Genomic DNA, 24664 nt, shown 5'->3' on the forward strand with positions numbered 1-24664 from the left:
GTATGTCGAGTAGAGGAATAGACACTGCAATACATAGTGATAAACCAGAGATCTTCTCTCTATTGCTCTTTGCATATGATAGATCACAGAGTTATCATTTTTCCTCCTTTTAAAACAAATAGTCTTCATCATAACTGTCACCTTTGTTCAGCTTTCCACCTGATACACTGGAATGAGCTTGTGATGTTGGTCAAGCAACAGGCGGAAGAAGGGATGACCTCCTGAGTACCTTCTTTGCACTACTGCAGGTTTCTCTGGGTAACCCACTGCCCCTTCAGAAATCAAAGGGCTTCAGCAACAATCACCTTACGATCTATGGCGCACATCGCAAGAGACGGCAACATCTTGAACCAACCAGAACAAGTCTGCTATGCCACGAGTCTATTGTCTCATTAACACAGTCCACTATCTGCTATGGTAAAGACAGACACGATTCCGGTGATCAAAGACTCGATAGGGGTTGAAGACCTCCCTCTGGAGTTTGGAATGCTACAAGATACTGGTACTTGCACCTTCTGACTGCAGGAGGTGAGGTGGAATAGGGCCATCTGTCCACTGATATGAGATATTAATAAATCAAAAAGAAATATTTAAAGAAAGATAAGGCTTTGCAATAGATTAAGATGTATCATCTTCGTTATTATTCACATTTGTAATATAAATAAACTTCTTCATATGTAATAAAATGGTGATGGAAATATGCCCAGAGCGAGCACAAATATACAAAAAATATGTGGGACAGTACGATGGTTGGTAAAAGGACACTTGTATGGCATTGGTACAGTTTACACAGAGAATGCAAATTAATCACATGCATGAGATTGCACTGTTGTCAAGACAGTATGAACTCAGCAATTGTGGTATGCTCACATGAATGAGGTTGTGTCAAAGTTATTTTAAGTCATTGTGTGGTTGTAAGTTTGTGTGCAAAGCAACGCTATTAATGTGGGCATATTTTTATCTCATAATAGATGTTGAAGCTAGGAAGGCAATTTGAAATAGCTTCCTAAGTTAACTCTAACACAAACATTAAATTTTCAATCACCCACTACATAAAATCATACTCACATGTATGAGATAGTCTTTAGGTTGTTATGAGGCCATTGTAAACTTCAGAAATTATAGAATACTTACTTGTAAAAGATTGTATTCAGGTTGTTGTGAATACATGGCTTTAGTGATTTGTGCATTTACTTTTATGTATGAGATTATATTGAGATTGTGTTCAGGATGTTGTGAGGACAAGTGAATTCAGATATTGAAGTATACATGTAGTTACATGTATGAGAGTGTGTTTGGGTTGTTGTGAGGACATTATGAATTCAGAGTGTTATACTCACATGTATGAGAGTGTGTTTGGGTTGTTGTGAGGACATTATGAATTCAGAGTGTTATACCCACATGTATGAGATTGTGTTCGGGTTGTTGTGAGGACATTATGAATTCAGAGAGTGTTATACTCACATGTATGAGATTGTGTTCAGGTTGTTGTGAGGACATTATGAATTCAGAGAGTGTTATACTCACATGTATGAGATTGTGTTCGGGTTGTTGTGAGGACATTATGAATTCAGAGAGTGTTATACTCACATGTATGAGATTGTGTTCGGGTTGTTGTGAGGACATTATGAATTCAGAGAGTGTTATACTCACATGTATGAGAGTGTGTTCGGGTTGTTGTGAGGACATTATGAATTCAGAGAGTGTTATACTCACATGTATGAGATTGTGTTCAGGTTGTTGTGAGGACATTATGAATTCAGAGAGTGTTATACTCACATGTATGAGATTGTGTTCAGGTTGTTGTGAGGACTGGAAGTGATCTGAGAGGAGTTGCTGTGAAAATGAACTGTGCATCTGATACCCTTCACTCTGCCTGACTGGATCCCCTGACATGTGGTACAGATCTGTAATGAAAACAAGAATGATGTGAAATAAATATACCCCCAATCACCTATATCATGTTCATTGTAACTATCAACATGGACTCAATAGCAATATGATTTTTGAGCACTTAAGGAAGGATATGTACAATCATCATCATAATCATCATCACCATCATCTTCATCAATATCATCATCTTCATCATCGTCATCATCATCATCATCCTCATCTTCATCATCATCGTCACCATCACCATACTTGCCAACATTTGAAATCTAAAAAGAGGGACAAATTTGGCCGGGGGTCCAGGGGGCCGCTTAGGCTCCCAACTTGGTTCAGGGGCAGCGCCCCAATTGGGGTCTCAAGGGGGCGTTGCCCCCTTGAAGCTGAAAGAAAAATAGCACTATGGAGGGCCATTAGATGCTTAAAATGATACCAGAATCACATAATATATATATTAATAGACACTCTACACACATGCCCCAGTTCTGTAGTTCAGTATCCATGATCTTGAAAATATTCTCCCCTGTTGATCTGTCAGAGCACTGTTGCAGTGACAAAAGTTCACATGCTACCTGACCAATATTATCGTCATAAGTTTTCAGGAGTATTGGGTACAGTTTCACGGCTCCTTGATCGGTACTGCCATCTGTAGCGATACTGTAAGGCTGATGCTTGACTTTACTGACCAAAGCTTTCGCATCACTGTCCGCTAGGGTACAAAGGATGTTACTTGTTTTTGTCCGAGCAGCACTGTAACCCTTAGCAATTTTTGAGTCGGGAAACATTTGTCTGAACAAATCACCAGCATGGTCAGAAACATCAATTGCAATGTTATGTTCCACCAAAAATCAGTAAATCTTACCTCGGCTCCAATGACAGAGGTATCCTCTTTGGGCATAAAGGAAGATATTTTGGACATGCGAGTCGCATCGAGATCCGCCTTTTCATTGTCGATGTGTTTTTTCTTCTCGGCGTGCCTTCTTATATTATATCATTAGCTCCTCCACTTGAGATTTTTATGTCCTGCCGGCAACACATGCAAAATGCAAATTCAACAGCTTTCGTGCTTGGCTTTATGGAATCGTTGTTTGTACTCTCCTTTAAATTTCTGCAACCATTTTCCACTCATTTTGATCAAATCCTCTCTAGTTTTGCGAAATAATCCCGTTAAATCCACGATCGTCACATACCCCGTGCACAGCTCAGCAAGCGTTAATACATGTCCCACATATAGAGATCGGTGCGTTGTGCACAAGTACATGGGCACTCCGCATCGCATGCAAACAAACCACGTTTTCGCAGTCTAGTCAGTCGCATGTGTACACCGGTCACACAGCAGAAAATCGACTTGGGAGAGCGATCGAAACTTGACATACCGTACACATGACCGTACATGTACCATCGGTCAGTTTCGTTGGTGGGACTGTAACATTACGTGTATCGATAGCTCAAACCCGGAAGTCATAGACAATACTGTACATTTCGTATATATTGAACACGCGCAAACACTTTTTTCTCTTGTTTTCTTTATTGATTTTTTTTTTGTCTAGGCTAAAAAATCGGAACATTCCGATTTTTCTGCTCTAAAAAATTTTAAAAACGGGACAATTCCGATAAAAACGGGACAGTTGGCAAGTATGCATCTTCATCATCGTCATCATTATAATCATCATCATCTTCATCATTATCATCATCTTCATCATTATCATCATCTTCATCATTATCATCTTCATCATCTTCAGCCTCATCATCATCATCATCATCATCATCAATCATCATCATCATTGTCAATCATCACATCTTTTTACTCCGTTATCAGGTGTACTCCTCCCACCCCCTTCCCTTGATCAAATCTTCCCATCTCCAAACCATCCAGTCTGTGGGGAACCAGACACTTCTATCTAGACAATCCACTCGAAATTAAATTGCAATAAACAGCAATTGCATTTCTTCTCTCTTTTCTGCATGTCAATATCCCTAGTTATCCTTATTCTTGAGGTTAAAATTCACAAATCACCTAAATAGAAGAAGGGGAATCCCTCCGTCTCTTGTAATATCATTACTAAGAAGAATAAATTTCAGCATGAAAAGTAAAATCAATGTTTTCCTCAGTTTAAACTTTCAAGCAACCATAGCACGTGAACATTCCATACCTCTTAGTAATGCTGATGCCCAGAGCTGTATATGCATGTCTGGAATCTTGCCTGCTAACTGCATCGCTGGCAACACCATGTTTTGACTTTCCTGTGTAACAAGAAGAAAATCATAAACATGAAATCTATCACATGTACATTTTGATCAAGCTAATACAGACATTTTATTATTAGAAAAACCTCAATTTATTTCTCCTTTATATAATTTGTTCCATATCTTTTACATATAAAAGAAATGGTAAAGTTCTTGTCATGAGATTGAATTGTGGTAGAAACTATACCAACTGATTAAACCTAACCAGACCGGGCTTTTTGGGGTGTTCTATGACCAGGGGGGTTGAATCAACCAACCCCCCCCCCTTGAGATATCGGCAGCCAATCATGCAAACGCTGTGGAAATTAGCATGATAATGGTGTGGGATGTTATCTAAAAGGCAGTATGGTTAATTTTTCCAAAATCATTAGATATTATTTTATATTAATTAATTATGCTCATTTAAGCATAAATCATACTTTTTGCTCTACTGCATTATAAAAAGCTCATAGAATGCCAATTTTTGGTGTAAATATTTTTTATACCATTGCTAACAATTACAAATAAAAAAAACCCTGGTTTGAAAATGAATTTCATATGAATTTCATTTTTTTATGAATTTCTTAAATATTTCTTTGGTTTTTGGACCTTTTGTTTTATTTGATTTTCACCAAATTTATATCAGAACCCTTTTAAAGCAGAGTTATGCTAAAATCAATTAATTTCAGCTCAAGAAAGTAAAAATAATCCTATCATTATGAATACTTTTTCAACACACATTTCTCCCTCAATATTATTCCAAAATAACATGGAATAAAAGTTTACGATCATACTTTGACTTTTCTCATAACTTGAGTTCCTCTCTAATACTAAAAATTGTCTATCTGATCAAATATGCCAAAATTTGGGCATGGCATGGCATCGCATTGCATAATATTGTATTGTAAGTACTGTAAACTATACAGACAGCTATGGCTGGAATTGAAAAAGTAGAGTCAATTCAACCCCCTTCATTCTTTTCAATGTGCATGAACACTCAATCTAATCAACATTTTTTTTCTCGAGATGCACAAATTCACAATGTGCACTTACGTACAAGTCATTTCAGTACACTTAAAAAACCTAGATGGGGGTTTAATCTCCCTCAATGGTTTAACCCTAAACAGGCCGGGGGGGGGGTTTACTCAACATATTCTGCGATCATTCCGCCATGCAAAATTTTTTTTACCACGCCACTCACAGAGTTTATACTTTTAAGTCTCGCACATCTTTTGAGACCAAATTTACGATGCCCAGGTACGTGATTCCGAAATTAAGCAACATTTAGTAAGTGCATGTCAGACCAAAAATTGTTCAAAAACATGATTTTGTGTACTAAGTCAATGCAAATTGAGTTTCAAACAACATCCAAAATTGAGTTTTCTCATCTTATTCATAAGGATATGATTATTTTTACTTTAAACAGCTGAAATCAATTGATTTTAGCATAATTATGCTTCAAAAACGTTGTGCAATAAATCTGGTGAAAAAGATAAAGAAAAACCTGAGGTTGAAAAACAAAGAAATACATAAGAAATTCATAAAACAATAAAATACATAAGAAATTGATCTCCAAACCGAATTTTTTTTCAACTGCGATTGTTAAGAATGCTACAATGAATATTTTTACCAAAAATTAGCATTCTAGGAGCTTCATTTAGTGAATTAGAGGAAAAAGTATGATTTATGCATAAATTAGCATACTTAATTCCTATAAAATAAAATCTCATTATTTTGGAAAATTTAACCATACAGCCTTGTAGATTACATCGCATACTACCAGTGTGCAAATTTTTGCGGCCACAGAACAGCCAAAAAAGCCCGGCCTAACTAGGGTTAAAACTCTTTATAGTTAAACATTTGGAATATATCTATCATACATGCAGACAAGTGCATCTACAGAGACAGATTGTAGTAAAAGTATGAGTGATATGGTCGGTTTCTAGCAATGGAATCTTACCCTATTGTTTCCTAATGACAAGAATATGTGGCCAAGGAGTACCAGGGAACATGCTGTCAGTCTGTTCAGATCTTCTTCATTTGCCATCTTCAGCGTCTCTCTAAGGTATCTCCTGCAGAAGACAATGGGTATATTATTTACATAACGGATGCATAGAGCTTAAACAAATGATTGGCTTTGAGCCGGCAACATGAAATGCATTATTCAAACTCTTGTATTGACCAAGCATTTTGCACATGAAAATCCATTATTTATTTATTGAAAATCCATTATTTATTGTTCGAAATAGACATGAAATGAAATACTCCGAAAATTTGCTTTGCCCAATTGATCGTGGGCCCAACAGCCGCTCAAGTGCAGCTCCAGATCGACGAGGCTCTATCCCTTTAATCGTTGAACGCCAGCAACTCCCATCTTTTAACGTCTTTTGGTCTGACGCGGCCGGGGTTTTAACCCGCGACTTCCCGGTTGTGAGACGGACGCTCTACCAACTGAGCCAACACACCAGTTACATAAACAGGAGCTTCAATGTTTATCACTGATATCAATTTGAGATGTCCCTAAAGAAGCAGCGCATTTTCCCTGTGCCTGTATTTGAAAGACATGATCAACATTATTGCGCTGGTTGGCAGCAAATCTAGACTTACATTACATTAAGATTTCACTGATTTAGGTAATCAATTCATACAGATTTGAAACTGCTACTTACAGGGGTATATTTCTATATTTCATTAAAATTGCAGTATTGCACCTAGTCCTTTGTTTCTCTTTATGGTCACTCAGGTCAGTTGGGTGATCTCAAGGAAGAGACCTAGGCCATTATACCTTTTATAAAGATTAGTGAGCACTTGGACTAACCTCTCCTATCACCCGAGTAATGTTCATTTATCAATGTCACCCAGGAGTTGTGTTCAGTTGTTTGATCTTTTTTTTTTTGGGGGGGGGTAGGGACTTCACGGGGACTTCCATATGCACCAAGGAATTTATCCTTGATGGTTTGAGTGAATAATTTTACAAACATCTAACTTTCAACCAGTGAAAGCCTTCTAAACACTAGGAAGGCTTGAGGACAAGTGGGGTAATATCCTCATTACAGTAACTAGCATTGCGCAACTGCACTCATCAATGCACTAAAAGATAAATACCAGGAGTATGAACAGAATCAACTGAAATTACCACCAAAGTGTTTGTATGTATAAATAAAAGATATGTGCCAAATGGCTCTGGAAGAAAATGTGCATTTGTTGAAAAATGAGGAAAATAAGCACGGAATTCAATCAAATGTATTTTCCCAAGCAGCAATATTAACACAATGTCCTCCATATGCTCTTTTGTGTTAATGAACATCAGAATTATCGGCTTTCAGCTAAGATTTCATCCAGGGTTCCCACAGAAATTTGAAAACGGAATTCCATGACTTTTCCATGACTAAATTGCTGCTTTCCATGACTTGCTTTCTGGCATCGTTTCCAAAATCAGACACATTATGATGGCCTCCATAACCTCCCCTCACAGCGATCCATTCCACCCACTACCTTACTCATGACATGTACATCTACATGTATTATCATTGGTATATGGTCTGTTTCTGACCTGGGTACAGTACCATTTTTGTTTCAGCAAAATCAAGATTCAAAATTGTCTTGAACACAAACTCATGTAATTTCTTGAACTGACAGATTTCCATGAACAAATTTCCAAATTTTCAGAGCATAGCATGCAGATATTGTCACAAAAGTGAACTATACAATACATGTACATGTAAATGTCAAATTTTCCAGGCATATTGAAATTCGGATCCTGAATTCACCTTTACTACAAAACTTCCACACAAAAAAATGGAATTCTTTTTTCAAATTTCTGGGGGAACCCTGAACTATATGAAGATGAAACACTTAAATATGTCACACATGAGCCAATTATTACAAAAGAGTGACATTTAAGTTTTACAATAAGGTGACATGAAAAAAAGGCTAACAAAGACATCCTCATCCTAAAATTCTCAACATAGTGCTGCATTTCACTGTACATTACAAAAAAATGAGGCCATTTGTGATACAACTTGAGAACACCAGCTAAATTAACAAGTGTATTTTTCTATATGCTCCAAAAATAATGAGGATATCTTGAAAATTGGACATTTGATGCATATTTTGGTATTTCATTAAACTTCATTTTCAAGTAACTTTTCCAGAGAGGACACATTATTTGACGCTAAAATAGCAATTGAAACATCTTGTGTAACTAAGAGATTCAGAACCTTTTGAAGGTATTGTGTTCTGATAGTCATGCTGGCAGTGCTTGATCAGTTGTGACTTGATATGTCAACTAATTGCCATGAATTTACAAAACTTGAAATTTAAATTCTCTAAAAACAACTAAGAATGCAAAACTGGTTACAAAATGTGACATATTAAAAATACATTGACTGATTGGCATCTTATATCATTGCAAATAAGATGAAATTTTCTGTAGTCTGGTTGTCCGAATTTAATGTCAGGAGCAATCAATTTATTCATGGCCATGAGTATTTTGAGTGAGGAATGTGGATTGTGGCTGTGTTATACATGTATTCACAAAAACCTTTTTTATTAAATGTTATTTCAACCTTGCTAGCCCTAACACTAAGTCATCTTGGATTTTTGAACATACAGACAACTGACTGGTCTTGTAACTAACCCTAGTGTATTACTTGACCCTGTAAACCATGGTTTAGACACCAAACTTATATTCCTCAGACAGATATTGAACAAACTATGTCCTTAAAGAAGTAACATCAGACATTTTGTACCCCATTTTTGGAAGCCATCTTGGAATTTTGAACATACTAGACCAATGAGTGTCATTGTAACTTGTCCTTATATATAATTTGACCCTTGAAACCATAGTTTAGACACCAAAATCATATATCACTGGTGGATATAATTAAGTATGAGAGAACTTTGCGACATGACAAAATGGAAAGCTGCCATAGCCATGAGGTAAATGCAATTCCATGACTTTTCCATGACTTTTCACAAATTTTCCAAATTCCCTCACTTTTCCCTGACTTTCCAGGATCACAAATTTTTCCAGGATTTTCCATGACTGTGGGAACCCTGTTGTCATCATTACGACAATATACCAGATTTAGATCTAATCTACGGTAATATGGTGACATTTAATCTCGATTTATAAGGCTTTCTCATTAAATAATAGTTTGCTGCAACTACTTTCTTTTACCTTTAATTACATCAGAGAGCTGAGGACTTTGTACAGGAGAAAAGAAAGTGGAAAAACAGACAACAAAACACTTTCATGACTGCAAGATCACCCCGTTGTACCAGGTACATTAATGTGAAAACAACCATGAAGGATATAACTTACTTTGCTTCACTATATCTTGCTTGGAAGAAAGCTTGAAGACCCTTGACATAGAAACCTGCTGCTTTGAGACTGTGTGCATGTATGTGTGTTGTCTCTGGATTCACTCTCTCTAATAGTGATAATAACTGGGTAAAGATAAGACAAGGAATAGATGTACAATTCATGATTACTGTAAAAATTACAACACAAGTTAGGTTTTAAAAGATCTCATATAATCCTGAACATTGCATCATTGTATTGCATGTATCTCATTTTCTTTAATCTGGTATAATAAAATCCTTGCAATAGCAAGGAAATATTCTGTACCCACAGGACTTAGTATATCAAGTTTCAATTAAAACTGCATGCTTGCGCATTACTTCCAATAACTGCTGCTTCAAATCGAGTCTACTCTATGACAAGAAATCATACTGCTTTCCAAATCAAACTTTACATGAACAATAAATACAAGATATGAGTGTCCATGTACCCATCACAGCTTTACCAGTTGCTTTTCACAATTGCTTCTCAAAATTTGAACATAATTCAAGAAGAGGGTTTTCATAAGCCCGAATTCACAAAAGGGGTTTTGAAAACCATCAGTTGAACCCTTGGTTTATGCAGATTTCCTGTATAAATTACACCTATTTACCGTGCATATTACAAAATGTTCAATGCTGATGCAAGCTATTGTCACAGTGCGCCAAACTGAATCCTGTTGCCATGGTTAAGTGCACTATTTTAGTGATGAGTCCACTGTTTTGAATTAATGAGTCCACTCTTCAAAACAGTGGACTCATGAATAAAATAGCATACTTAACCATGGCAACGGGCATCAATTTGGCGAAATGTGACAAAGCGTGCATCAGCACTGGACATTTTGTTTATAAAGCATATGTGGCATCTATAAGCATAATTTATGCAGGAAATCTAAATAAAACATAGGTTAAACTAATGGTTTTCAAAACCACCTTTGTGAATTCGGGCCATTTTGTTTACATGTATAGAGGCAAAAATTTGCAAGCAAACTACAATACATGGTCTAATAGGTATAACTCACCCTCACCTTTTCAAAATAAATAATGCAGGGTGGAAAGTTTTGGGAGTTTAAACATCCACCTTATAGCAATGATTACGGTTATTCATTAAACAAGCGGAGCGCCTTTGGCAGTCTCACCTGCATCATGCGATTCAATGTAGCAGCAGTGCTGACTTTAACTACTATGAAATAATTATTCACAATAAACACCATTCATATGATACAATACTACGTTCATTGAAAATGAATGACATTTGACCTTGATCATGCGACCTGAGACTTGTCAGTGATACTTGATTACCCCTACATTCACATTTTATAAACTACAAACTTTGAAAGTTATGACAGCAATCTAATAATTACCTCCAAAATGACCTTTGACTTTGGTCATGTTGCCCGAAACTCGCATGAGATGTTCATTGATACTTGATTACTCTTCTGTCCAAGTTTTATGAACTAGATCCATACACTTTTATGAGTTATGATGGTAATTCAACATGGCTAAAGTTCACTGACCTTTGACCTTGGTCATGTGACCTGAAATTCGCACAGGATCTTCAGTGATACTTGATTACTCTTATGTCCATGTTTTATGAACTAGACCAAAAAACTTTCAAAGTGATGATGGAAATTCAACAAATACCCCCAATTTGGCCAAAGGTCATTGACCCTAAATGACCCTTGACCTTGGTTATGTGACTTGAAACTCCGGCAGGATGTTCAGTAATACCCGAATGACCTTATGTCCAAGTTTCATGAACTACGTCCATACATTTTCTAAGTTATGATGACATTTCAAAAACTTAACCTTAGGTTAAGATTATGATGTTGATTCCCCCAACATGGATTAAGTTACACTGAAGTTATCGCGTTTACAAGGACTGCAGCAGGCTAAGATGAAAACATGTCACTATGACCGTGACCTTTGGACCTTAAAATCAATAGGCTTCCTGGGATCCATGCTAATATCATACACACCAAATTATATGAGCTTACGTTAATTCAAACTTAAGTTATCACGTTGACAAGGACTGCAGAAGGGTAAGATGAAAACATGTCACTGCCTTTGGACCTCAAATTCAATAGGCACCTGGGATCCATGATAATATCATACATACCAAATTATATGAGCCTACGTTAATTTAAACTGAAGTTATCGCGTTTACAAGGAAAAGTTAATGGAGAGACAGACGGACGGACACCGAGCGTGATACCATAATACCTCCCGACTACGACAGGCATATGAAAACAGACGACAAAACACTTTCATGACTGCAAGATCATTCAACAGATACCCCAACTTGGCCAAAGTTCATTGACCCTAAATGACCCTTGACCTTGGCCATGTGACTTAAAACTCCGGCAGGATGTTCAGTAATACTTGATTGACCTTATGTCCAAGTTTCATGAACTACAACCATATGTTCTAAGTTATGATGACATTTCAAAAACTTAAACTTAGATTTAAGTTCATTGACCCTAAATGACCTTTGACCTTAATCATGTGACGTGAAACTCAAGCAGGATGTTCAGTAATACTTGATTAACCTTATGGCCAAGTTTCATGAACTAGGTCCATATACTTTCTAAGTTATGCTGTCATTTCTAAAACTTAACCTTCAGTTAAGATTTGGTGTTGAAAAGTTCTTCATGTGTCAACATCAAAGTAAACCTAAAAATAAGATCTTGATTTTACCTCTTGTTGCCTGTTACCAGACCGGAGGTAGACTATTGCCAGGTTGAGTGAGATAAACTGCCACAGTTCTGTTTGCGTAGTTAATTGCTTCGGTGGGAAAAAAAAAAAGACAAATCCATTTTATCATCTGGTCACACAAATAATCCTATGCTTTTTAGCTGATAATGCATATACAGGCTGAGGGGTGATTATACATACCTGCTAATCTAAGAGCCAAAGAAATACATACATATGTGATTTTTAAATCCAACGATATTGTTTTAGGGTAAATGAGGAAAAATCCTTATTACATACAGTAGGTATAGCAGAGAAGTGACAACTATGTGAGAACTTGTTTAATGGTGTACTGACAAATTACTGGCACATCAAGACTAGGAGGTTAAAACATTTCAATAGATAAAACCTACTTTACTTACCCGCAATGCTGTATTGAATTGCGCCTCTGCACTTTCCATACAGTTCATTGACATTGAATAGAGACCTAATAACGTATGCAGCTGTGCTCTATGTAGGTTGAATAATCTAGGGTTTTGGGAACAGACTTGACATGCTTGTGAAATCTGTTAAAAAGGAAGACACAACAGTGGGAATGAAAACTAATTAGCCCAGTACATTTTCTTTTTATTTCAAAGGTGAACTATTTTTAAGATGAATTGCAAAACACTATGAACAAACATCCAACTTCTACTCCACATGACTATTGTCAAGTCTCTGTAGCCTGATGGCAAAATATCACATTGATTGAAAGTGTTGTTGTGACTAAAAAAAATAAAACCAACAACCTCCCTTTTATGAGGTGGTTGCACAACCAAAGAACCATTTTTTGGGGCAAGTAAATGAAGGACTTTCGATCGATAAAAACAGATAATACATCACTTAGTACATTGACTAAGGGGTCACATATCTATGAATCGAATAAAATATTCCAGATAACCATTAAAACATATAACATTGAATAATAACATATGAGATTAATTGCACTGAGCACAAGCCCAGAATGTCTGCATTAATTGTTTCTTTTATATAGGTTATGGTATATTATACAATAACATTTATAATTACACATTTTCATTTTCTCGTTTCAATCCTCAGAAGGAGAGGTCTTTTGACAGGCATCACAATGTCTTGGTTGGGTATGGGGGGAAGGCTAGACAGTGCTTGCTTTTTTATTAGCAATCACGCGCATGCTGAGAAGCTCGTTCAAATTACTGAACCAGGTTGGCCAGAAAATACTATCCAAACAATTAATGATTTGTGATGAGCCGCCTTTCACAATCTCATACAAATTGTCTTAAGGCAGCGCTGATCCATAATGCATCAAATTATATAACCATAAAAATAAGACAAATTAATCATATTCATATCTAAATGGTATGTGCCTCAAAACCCAAGATAACAACAACAACAACTTAATACTACTACTAATAATATATGAATTATTCAGAATGACACCTCCAAGCAATTCACAGATATGATATAGTCCTGAGGCCCATTTCATACAATTTGTTATAACAACAAAATTTGCAATTCCAAATTTGGGTTTGACATCCTACCATGTTCCATGTAACCATTAAACATGTGAGTAGAGAGTGACAAAATGTAGACTGATGTCTCACCAAAGGACACTAAGCTGCAGAGGGATCAAATAGACCTTATGCATAATCTTATAGCATCTTATAGCACCCTCCCTCAGGAATTCAAGGAAACAACAGTGCCAGCTGCAGACCACTTATGGCGCAGTCACATTTTCCCTACGGCGGCTGTGCGGCGAGTCGAAAACAGCCGATTTAACATTTTTTTTACCGGTTACATATAGGTGGTTTGAATAGAAGGGAATAAATGGCTGTTTTTTACTAGCCATACGGCCAACGTAGGGGAAATGCAACTGCAGCATAACTGTTCATACACATGTAAGGCAATGGCTACAGCCTGCAAGGTAGAGGTCCGATGACGTCAATGCACAAGGTCTATACACATCTCTCTGATTTAAAAGAAATAGAATAAGACTCAAAAGAAGACAACGCTTCCCCTTTACAAGACAACATTCAATTCTTTCATTATTGAAGGTGTTATAGATCTGTTGATAATTTCTTGGACTCTAAACCAGAAAGTCTAAGATTTCATGCCCACTGGCCACTGCAAGACAAATAGCATTTGGCAAGAATTTATTTTCTAATTTCCACTCCCTTCCCAGGTCTTAAATCGGTACCCTCTAGGATGTTATGTGTGGTACTATCCAGAGAGTGGGAATTGAGCATACATTGTGTGCAGGCAAGCCAATATACGATGACCTGTACAGTTCTTAGGAGGATCCCCGATGAATAATATATTCTGTAGGATCCAAGTATTCTAATCATCATTCTTATCATCCATGCTTACCTCTTGTACTGCAAGTGACTTCTGGCCCATGACTAATCTACACATGATGATATGTTCTAACAGCATGAGTTGAAAAGATGATAGGATCGGATGGGAGTCAAGGATCTTGAGTTTACTGATCTGTAAGAGGGCCTTGTCTGTATATTTCTGAGCCTTATCCATGTAGCCTGCTTGCATTGAATGCATTACGGTGACCTAGGAACAGAGATGGAAAGAATAATGTTAAGATCATTGCGAAGACAGGGATACATTGCAAATAATCCATTACTGGCAAATCTCTGCACACCCCTCACGTTGCTTTGGCAACCAAGTATGCAATTATGAATAATCAATTGAGATGATTTTAGCACTTGAGTGAATCCAACAGAAATTTCTTAAAGATTTTGGAAAATGCCCATTAAATTGAAAATAAAACTGTACTAGACCCTGTATTCAATTGGTGTTCCCAGTGATAAGGAACACCAATTATAAGAGGGTCTGGTTTGATCTAGATCTCAGTCCACCTCATGCACTACAATATGAAAAGAAACGGACACTCTCAGATTTTAGTAAAGGTTTGTTTGATAAATTCACTCTTGACCAACTGTGATTTAAACATCATATTTAAAATGCTGACCCTTCAAGATATTCACTCAATACCTGACTCAATATACATAAATATATATATATATATAAGTAAACAATTTTTAGTTTGCAAGGAAATTAAATTTTAACAAAAAAAGAGCACTGCCTAATATTGTTGGAAAATAGGTTCGTCATTAATTTAGTATCTGAATATAAAAACGGCCCAAGTCCAATTTTTGGCAAATTTGATTTGAATATGGGATATTGTTCGCTTATACAATGACTCATCTTGCGTATATATGATAAATCTGAAATCATCTCAGAAATGCCTTAAATGAAGTAGAAAGATCTGTTATGAGTGTAAGAAAAGGCCATGTCTAGGACTTGGGCAGGACTTAGACTTTTCTTACATTCATATAATAGTGCCCTCTTTCATTACTTCTTACTACCATGTATATAAATGTAAGAATGACCAAAGTCCATATGATTCTAAAAACGACCAGAGTCCATCAGACAAAAGGCCCCGCCCAAAAGTAACATGAATATTAAGGTTCATAAGAAATGTACACTTAAATTTGTTTTATGATGTTCATTGACATCTTCTGGCCAAATATACTGTAATTGCCCAAATTTAGAAAGCATCCATTTTTTTCTTCGATTTTCTCGAAATAACCTCCTACGGACTTGAGCCTTTTTTATATTCATATACTCAGTTGAAAGGAAAGTGTTAGTATTATTTTGTAACCTTACCAGATAGACTAAGATACACATGTGTTCCTTTGGTAACCAGTGAAACTGATCGGCTGGATTACTAGCTTCCTCTGGCAAAAAGAAATAGATAACAAGAATAAACTGATAAAGAACACAATAATAAACACTATAAACACAGATTAAGCTAAACAAAAATTGTCATTTCACTGCAGGTTAATGACTAAAGTTGATTTACCTGTGCCTTATAAGCATTCAAAATACAATGGATTGAATAAGTATGAGCAATCATGAAGAATACACTTATTATTTTATTATTAATATAGACCATAATGAAGGATATTGCAGAAGTATGCATAACAATAATCATGACAGCATTGATGAACATGCCCTAGGACAATGTTCTGATTTTATTTCCCTACATCATTGGATTTATTATTTGGGGTTTTTTTTATTGCGTACAAGACAAAGTTGTTAGTAACTGACAAACGTTTTCTGAAACATCTCCAAAGATTTCGACTTATTAAATGACAATGACATGATAACAATTCCATTCAATTACCAAATATCTTATGAATAGATATGATGAAAGCAATAATTTCTTTGTGTATGTATACCCCCCCAAAAAAATAAATAAAACAAAATAAAACAAAATAAATAATATACCACAGAGGGAGTTTCTAGGGGATTTTCATTTAAACAGCATGATTATTCTTACTTTAGCAGAGTAGAAAGGATTAAAGTAAGGTTGAATCACAATAGAATTATCTTTCAATAACCTACCTTCTTCCGTATGTAATACAGTGATACTTTGTATTGCTTGTTGTAGTTGCTTGAGAGCTGGCTTCACACTTTTGACCTGGCAAAAAACAAAAACAATAAAGAAAGGTTTAACATATTCTATTTCACAAATTGAATGAATTAGCTAACACCTGTATTTATATTTACTTTTACTACAACAGATAACCAGGGTCATGATTCATTATTTTAAAAATATCACAAATTCAGCTTTTAACACATAAAAAGAAATTGCAAAACTCATTTAAACTGATCCCTTAACAAACTCTAAGAAACCAAAAAAAAAGCAGATGAGCAAACAATTTAAAATACGAGTACTAGAAGTGCATCATGAATTAATAAAGTGGAATGATGTGTACATACATAGCTAACATCAAGAGAGTGAACGTTATGTGCCATTTGAAAATCATCATAAGGCGAGCAAATTAAATTCTGCTGGTAAATATAGCTGGAAACATGAAAATACAAAGCTACAATTTTAATATTGGTATATTCATTATGTTAAATGCTACAGAAAAACAGGCTATCATCATAGACTGCAATACTTTACTGCAAACAGTAATTCTGTAAATATAACGTATGTTTGAAGAAACGTCTTGAACTCTTCTTCAATATATATGCTAATAGCATAACATGTACATTTACATTAAATTCAAAACAGTGGTCTCAGTAATGCTTTAATAATAGCGAGTTTTCAATTTGCACATCGACTAGTGGACTGCGACGAAAGTGCGTCATAATAGTCTGCTTTGTGTTTACGGTATACAGAACCGCTGGAGTAAATCACCACGTGGCTTCAATCAATGGGCAAGGACTTGATTGCTCGTTTACTACATTTCGAACGAGCGTGATTTGAGCGAAATCCACGGTCGTCATCATGAAGTTGACGTGTCAGGAATGACTTGCACATGCTCAGTGTCTTCCAATCATGTGCTCAACTGACTTTATATAACATCAACACAAAGAAGACTATTATGACGTACTTTCGTCCCAGTCCACTAGTCGACGTGCAAATCAAAAACTCCCTATTAGTAACAAGACTCTTTCTCAATATATAGTCTCAATTAACCACTGATTAAAAAACACCTGTGTATTCTGGTCATAGAGTTTTATCATTTTTTTTTGGATCAAGTATTGTTTCAATGCATGTATACTTACTTGTCCTGCCATGAGGTAATGACAGACTTGTAGTACCAAGAAATAGACCTTGAGAGATTCCTTATTGGTAGGCGTACCCTGGTAGGATCCTATCACTGTACCACATGATGTCAGCACTGGATCTACCTCGCCATACTTCTTGTCTACTAATAATAACTGCAAGATAAATATAGAATAACAGAAGTGTTACAATAATGGATCCTCCTACTGCAAGAATTTCCACATCCTCCATTAAACAAATATACTTCTGTATCTCGGGTTTTAGGATTATAAATCTCCAGAATTTGAAGAAGTCATTTCTGCAGAGGTACTCCATAACTATCCATTTGCCTCACCTGGGTCAAGTGTGGCAAATTAAAGCAAACTACTGCCAAAGGATGCTGGTGCAATAGGGATCCAAAATTACAAATCATAGTTCAGTGCCTCAGACCACAATCATCAAAGATATTTAGAATGAAGAAGTTATTTTCAAAGTCTACATGAAGCAGTTCTGAAATAATTGGAATAAAATTAAAAAAAATTGATGTTTATTCAAGCCTAAAATTATAATATTTTTTCGGGCAAGACCTCTTTCCCACAGGGCACATTTCTATATTATAGTTTAAATGAAGTTTTCTGTTTAAATGGCAATGGGACATGGCCTTCAATGGGCATCAAATAATTCATGATCTGCTCATTTTGATTTCATTTCTTTGAATATTCAATTACATGATGGGGAGGGCTTAATTTGAATAATTTCATCTTGTGATATTCTCCACAAATGATATTTTAAGAACAATTATGGAGATTCCTTATCAATATACTTACCACTCCTTGACTAAGGAGAAAGAGAGCTTGTGTATAGACTGAACCTACAACTACAGCATAGTCAGCTCCTACTCTTAACAAATCACATGCTGATACAAAGTCCTTCTCATGTGCATGAATTTGCTGGGGAAGCAATGAAAAATGAAAATAGACATAAATCAAAAGAAATGCGTAATATAATTGAAAAAGAGATAGTGAAAGAGCTCTAAAAACATACACCTGGGGAATCAACAGCATTTCATTGTTGTTGCATAATGGCATAAAAGCAAAAAAAAGACCTGCAGTACTTCTTTTCATGTTTCTACCATCAAATGCTGATATCAATTTCTGTAATGGTAGAACATACAAGACTGTGTCATAATATCATGAATAAAAGCTGGGTAAAATTCAAGTCAATGACGGCAAAACAACTATTGGTAATTCTTCACCAATCAACATATGTTTTTCACTAACTAAACAAATCTAACAACAAAAAACATCAAGTATACATGTATTAACATTAAAAAAAACTGTCAAAAGGAATTACCTAACATCTTTAACCAATGTTCCTGAAATCAAATTTAAGTCTTCAGAAAATTAGCATATTACTATATTCTCTTTATCTTAAAGAATAACATTTCAGACTTAAATATACTGAATGCCTACTTTCAATCCCTATAATTAATGACACTCTTTCATTAATTAATTTTTTTTTTAAATCCACATCATGAAGCCACAATCGAAACATTATAGTTGTCTATAAACTTACTGCTAATTGAAAGAGTAATCTACATCGCCAGAATGCAGCTTGCTGAGAGATGCTGATTGCTTTACGTAAGATCTGCTTTGCTGGGTGTAGCTGTGTCTACAGAAACAAAAGATAAATAGCAAAATATTAATATGATTAAGGTTATATACATGAATCTGTGGGCACTGAGCAGAATAGACAATTTCATGACAATCCTGTCACTTTATAAAAAAAAACATTCAAAAGAGGTTTTCTGACCTGCTTCTGGCTACATGTACTATACATGTATGTATGGTAAAAAAAAAACAAGTTCTGTACATATTACAGATCTTCCAGAAAAGGAATCTGTCATGCACAGAATCATTTGAAAGTTTGTTTTCTGTCTGTTTTACATTATATTATTGTATTACAGAATGCACATGTACCTAGAGTGCAAATAATATACATGTAGGCAGGCATATGAAGAAAGGGAAAACACATTGTTTATATTTTCAGTACATGCATACATGTTTTTTTTTACATCTGTTAATTACAAATTGAATTGGTATAAACTCAAGAGCAATTTTAGGGGGCTATTTTGCAATTTGCATGACATTTGGGGATATACATGTATTGTCCCAGCACAATGTCCCCAGTATGTAAACAATTTACTTCCATATAAAATAACGCCTAAACTAAAGCAGAGCTTACATTTCATAAAATTTCCAAAAACATTCATTGGATGAACGTTAGGTCATGTTCAATTTAGGGAAATCTAATATTTGTTTTCCCATATTGCTTCAGGTTTTTTTTTTTTTCTTCTTATTTACATACCTGTTGTTCATGTATACTAGCAAGGAGACTGGCTGCTTCAAACTTAACTTCATCAAAGTTTGGAATCTGTCACAGTACTGTCAAGGAAACTCAATACACAAACTTAACATACAAATTTTCTCATAAAGTTCACTAGAAATGTGTTTCTAAAATGATAAGGATTGTTCTCAATTACCCATAATGCAGAATAATTTAGGATATTTGGAGATAAATTATTTGAATTCACAATATTGATTTTAGCATATGTGGGCGGTAAAACATTTACAGGAATCCATGTGACTAAAATATGTCAACTCAAACACTTAACATGTACATGTTACTAAGCATACCTTTTTACAAACCAATTATTAAAAGCATGTATAAAGCTTTAAAACCTAAATCTAAAAACATGTATTCCTGTATTATCTAAATCATATAAATTCATCAAGTAAATGAAATAATTTGTATATTTGTGCACAATCAATAACCCAATTCATTTTGATTAAAATGTCTAATATGAAACAATTTGTTATGCACCCTGTGTAATCAAAGCAGAAAATATGGGTAAATTAAAGCGGAATCCAGCCTTGGTCATAAAATGTTGTGTTAAAAGGCAAAAATAAATAAAACAGAATGGTGAAAGATTGAAAGAAATCCACTTTAAAATCAAGATTCCTAAGACTATGTGGATTTCAAATTGGCAACTGGGTAAGTAAATTATGACAAGGGGAAAGGACAACTTTCCCATACAAAGTAGGCCATGTACTTAATTAACATGGATTTGTGGTTTTCTCCCAAGTACCCATTCCCCTGTAATAATCTAAATATATCCCAGGTAGTATGTTGTTTTATGTCCTCACAAAAGAAAAATGTAATTTTGAAGTAAAACTTTTGAAAAATAAAATTTGATCCATTTTATGTTTTGGAGTACATGTAAGTTTTTATTTGGGTAGGATTCCCCTTTAAATGAAATTAAACATTATTTGCTGTGCAATGTATTTTGACCATGAACACACTAATTATAATCTTATATCTGCCCCTTTTATTGTAATGTTTCATGATTTTATGCTTTTCCATCATGCTAATCATTTGTAAATATTGTGATTGTTATGATTTATTTCAATAAAAAGTTGAATATATAACATAAAAAAAACTTGTGAAGTCCTACATGTATAAAGTACCAGTACCAAAAGTTACCACCTTCTATCCCTCAAAATCACAATCAAAACCAATTGTTAATAAGTGCCATGTGACTGAACCATTTTAAAAAAATAAAGAAAATTTACCTGTCACCAAAAAAAAATAGTTTTGTTTATCCTATTAGGCTATTACAGACACATCACCGTATATATAGTACTGGTACCTGGCCTAAAAGCATTTGAATGTTGCTTTGAACAGCAATTGAAAAAAATCCCTACCAGATATAGAAAATTCATTTACAACGTAGTAAAATTTAACTTCCATAATTAAAAGTACCGGTACATAAACGTCCATTCATTTCAGTGGCCCATAACAGATTTGAAAGTGGGGTTGGTGGTTTTTAAGCCCAAACTAAGGGGGCTGAACATGATGATAAAATCACAATATGATGGTCATTTTCAGGTTTTGTCACTTGTTCACTGCTACCATTCTGCCTGTGGAGAATCTACAGGTAGGACTATGTTATGCCAATGCTGTATTGAGCACACACTTTAAAAACTCATTAAAATATCACTTTTGTGACCAAAAATATTTATTTCCATACAGTTGCAATTCAATTTTCATTAGTAAAAAAAAAAAAACTTGAATTTTGGGCATATTTTTGTGTATGCCCTCTATTGGTGGAAAGTAATATGGCAAGAAATTTTTCATTTTTCAAGCTCTATTTTTAATAAAGAAAAAATAATTTAAAGAATCAAATTTACTTAAGAGCCAAGTTACAGTATATATTATGAAAAGCTGTAATGGAAACTGACAGTGTAAAAAAATCAAGCATTTGTCCAAAAGAAAAAGATAAAATAATTCAAACATTGTCAACCTTATTTTGCCACACATAGAGATGTAATTGTGAACAAGGTTATATCTGACCTTGTTCATTAAATGAGTGGGTTTTGTAAATGGTCAGTGAAAAAAAAGTTAAGGGTTAAGCCGTGACCCCTGCATTTCATCTTCACAAGGGATTTTTTTTTTACAATAACTCCAGATAATGAAAAGCATATCCCTCTATTGTAAGTAAACTTGAATAAGGAGCTATAAATAATTACGGTAATTGGAGAGAAACTCTCCCTGTTCCCAGTCCAGAAGTGTTTAAAAAGAAACTGAATGTAAAGTTTGTAATGTTGAACAAATAAATGTGAATTATGAACACATGTAAAATTTGTAATCATGAACAAACAAAAGTATATTTTTTAATGACAAAATAAATTTAAATTTCGTACTGATGAAAGAACTAATGAACATTTTGTAAGATGAAAAAATGTAATTTGGAGATAAAATGATGAAATAAATTTTTTGACATAAAAAATTGTAAATTTTGTAAGATGAATATAATTCATTCATTATAGTCATACAGTATATCATCATCATACATGTTGAAATTAGTCAAGTTTAATATAGTTTCAGGTTATTTTTAATGCATCATTTCATTTTCAAATTGAATGCAAAGCTTTGCTTTCAAATTCAATTTAACAAACATGTTGCCAATTTGTATGATCACATTGTATTTACCAGTATAGACATCTAGACTAGTCTACTTTAGTTTTTATTATATATTCAAATCAATTTTCAATCACTGAATTTCAAAACACAACATGATTTGTAAATGTCTCATCAAACCATTTGTAAAAACTTGACCTAGAATCAATAATCCTGAGATTAGGTCGAGTTCATGTAGTACACACATATCATTACGGGCACACAAAATGACTTGACCCCAAATGCACTAAAGCACCATTGACTCACGCATATCATCATCTGTGCACGACAACGCACTGCACTGCACATTAGCAAGAGCAGTCATTGGAAAACGACTGCGTCCCATACATACACACATATTGCTATGGAAAGGATACACTCTGTGCCATGGCCCACTGCAGAAAAGATGTAAAAACAAACAAATTTCAAAATTAAATTTTGAAAGAATGAAATATGTCAAAGAGAAAAAAACAATACGAATACACTCAATATAAACAAAAATTGTAAACTATAATAAAACTTAAGGTTTAAATTGTCCATTAATGTCAGAATATGAAATTTAGTCAAATATTCTACTCACCGCCTTCTCTAAATGAGTCCGCGCTAAATCCATATTCTTCGTATGCGTGAACAATAAGCTGCCCATCTGTAGATGCGTCCTGGCTTCGATATGAGGCGGTGGCTTAAATTGTAATATTGACTGTAAACAGTGAATGCAATGCTTGATTTTAGGTGGGCTAGCTGTCCTAAAGCTTTCACTAAGACCCAGTAAAGCGATGTACCAAGAATCGGTTTTCGGATGCTGAGTGGTCGCCATTTTCTCCGCTCACTGACCTTCGTTCTTTCACCGTTTTTCTTCGTCAAATTTGAGCTTGTGGTCGAGCGCCACCTCCTGTTGACGTCATGGAAAAATAGGGGTTTCCTGTATTCGCTTTGCGTGCATGGAGTGCAATATTGTGCCAAGCATATAAATATAGCGTAGGTCGATACTAGTATTCGTTTGTTGTTCGTATAGCGCATCACTCAACTCAAATTCGAGGCTTGGCCTATATTATGATACCACCACACACAGCTCCGGTTCATCCAATCACCATCTTCAGAGTCATGGCGCGAAGTTCCGCTACGTAGCAAGGTGCAAATACATATTTTCACCGACATTACTACTATTTAGCTTGAAATATGTTCATCAAATTCACTAAATATTGATTTCTCCAATAACCAAAACACTTGATTACGCAGCTCGATTTTGAAAATAAAGAATTTTGTTTTAATTTTTTTTTATATTTTTGTAATCTATCCAGCCATTCAAACTACTTCCAGATATTTTATAGCCGAATCCAGGGACCGAAAGCCCCCCCCCCCCTCGAGCCGAAAGTATTGGAAGCAAACATACCGATTTGCTCCATCAATTGTTTTGATAACTTGAACATTTCATGATAAGCAATGCAAATCATGTTTTAAATATAATTGTAAAGCACTTTAAAACCCTACAAAATGTCAATTTTCCGTCCCGCGTACAAAATTCTTATCACCACCCCCCTAAAACATGATTGCTTGATTGATTGATTGATTGATTGATTGATTGATTGATGGATTGATGAGATATGTTTTGGTTGATTGATTGATGGATTGATGAGATATGTTTTTTATTCGTCAAGAATATCACAGGTAATTATATGAGATAGTGAGATACAATGAAGTTAAAGAATACCTTGACAGGATAACCCATGAAAGCCAAAAGGCTTATAGTCTAATGGGGTCCTATTGATAGTATAAAGCATTAATATACATGTATATTATATACAAAAAGTATAAACTATGACAAATACCTACTGGAACATGGTCAAAAGAGACATATTCATCAATCAAATAATTTGCAAACCTGAAGCAAACAATAATCTACCT

At 34.9% G+C, this 24664-nt stretch overlaps 1 protein-coding gene across 1 annotated transcript; it reads right to left on the bottom strand.

Moving 5' to 3' along the window:
* Positions 1–113: 113 nt before the first annotated feature.
* Positions 114–23682, bottom strand: LOC121415512 (MAU2 chromatid cohesion factor homolog). The gene is made up of 16 exons (XM_041608730.1): positions 23340–23682; positions 23137–23154; positions 20108–20173; positions 19316–19411; positions 18568–18690; positions 17761–17916; positions 16588–16663; positions 15847–15917; positions 14533–14727; positions 12570–12713; positions 12154–12240; positions 9440–9564; positions 6074–6185; positions 4041–4131; positions 1780–1907; positions 114–555 (listed from the first exon to the last, which is right to left on the bottom strand). The coding sequence occupies exons 1-16, from the start codon at positions 23574–23576 to the stop codon at positions 490–492; spliced, it is 1791 nt and encodes a 596-aa protein (XP_041464664.1). The 5' UTR covers positions 23577–23682; the 3' UTR covers positions 114–489.
* Between the last annotated feature and the right edge of the window lie 982 nt (positions 23683–24664).

This window comes from Lytechinus variegatus, chromosome 5 (genome assembly GCF_018143015.1).
Source record: "Lytechinus variegatus isolate NC3 chromosome 5, Lvar_3.0, whole genome shotgun sequence".
NCBI lineage: Eukaryota > Metazoa > Echinodermata > Echinoidea > Temnopleuroida > Toxopneustidae > Lytechinus > Lytechinus variegatus.

Bases quoted from the DNA above. Each gene is read 5' to 3' on its own strand.
- LOC121415512 (XM_041608730.1), bottom strand. From the start codon at position 23,576: ATGGCGACCACTCAGCATCCGAAAACCGATTCTTGGTACATCGCTTTA. The intron at 19,412-20,107 runs GTATGTAAATAA...TTGTTTCTGTAG, and splicing joins CTAGTATACATGAACAACAG to ACACAGCTACACCCAGCAAA. The intron at 4,132-6,073 runs GTAAGATTCCAT...CTTGTTACACAG, and splicing joins TGTCATTAGGAAACAATAGG to GAAAGTCAAAACATGGTGTT.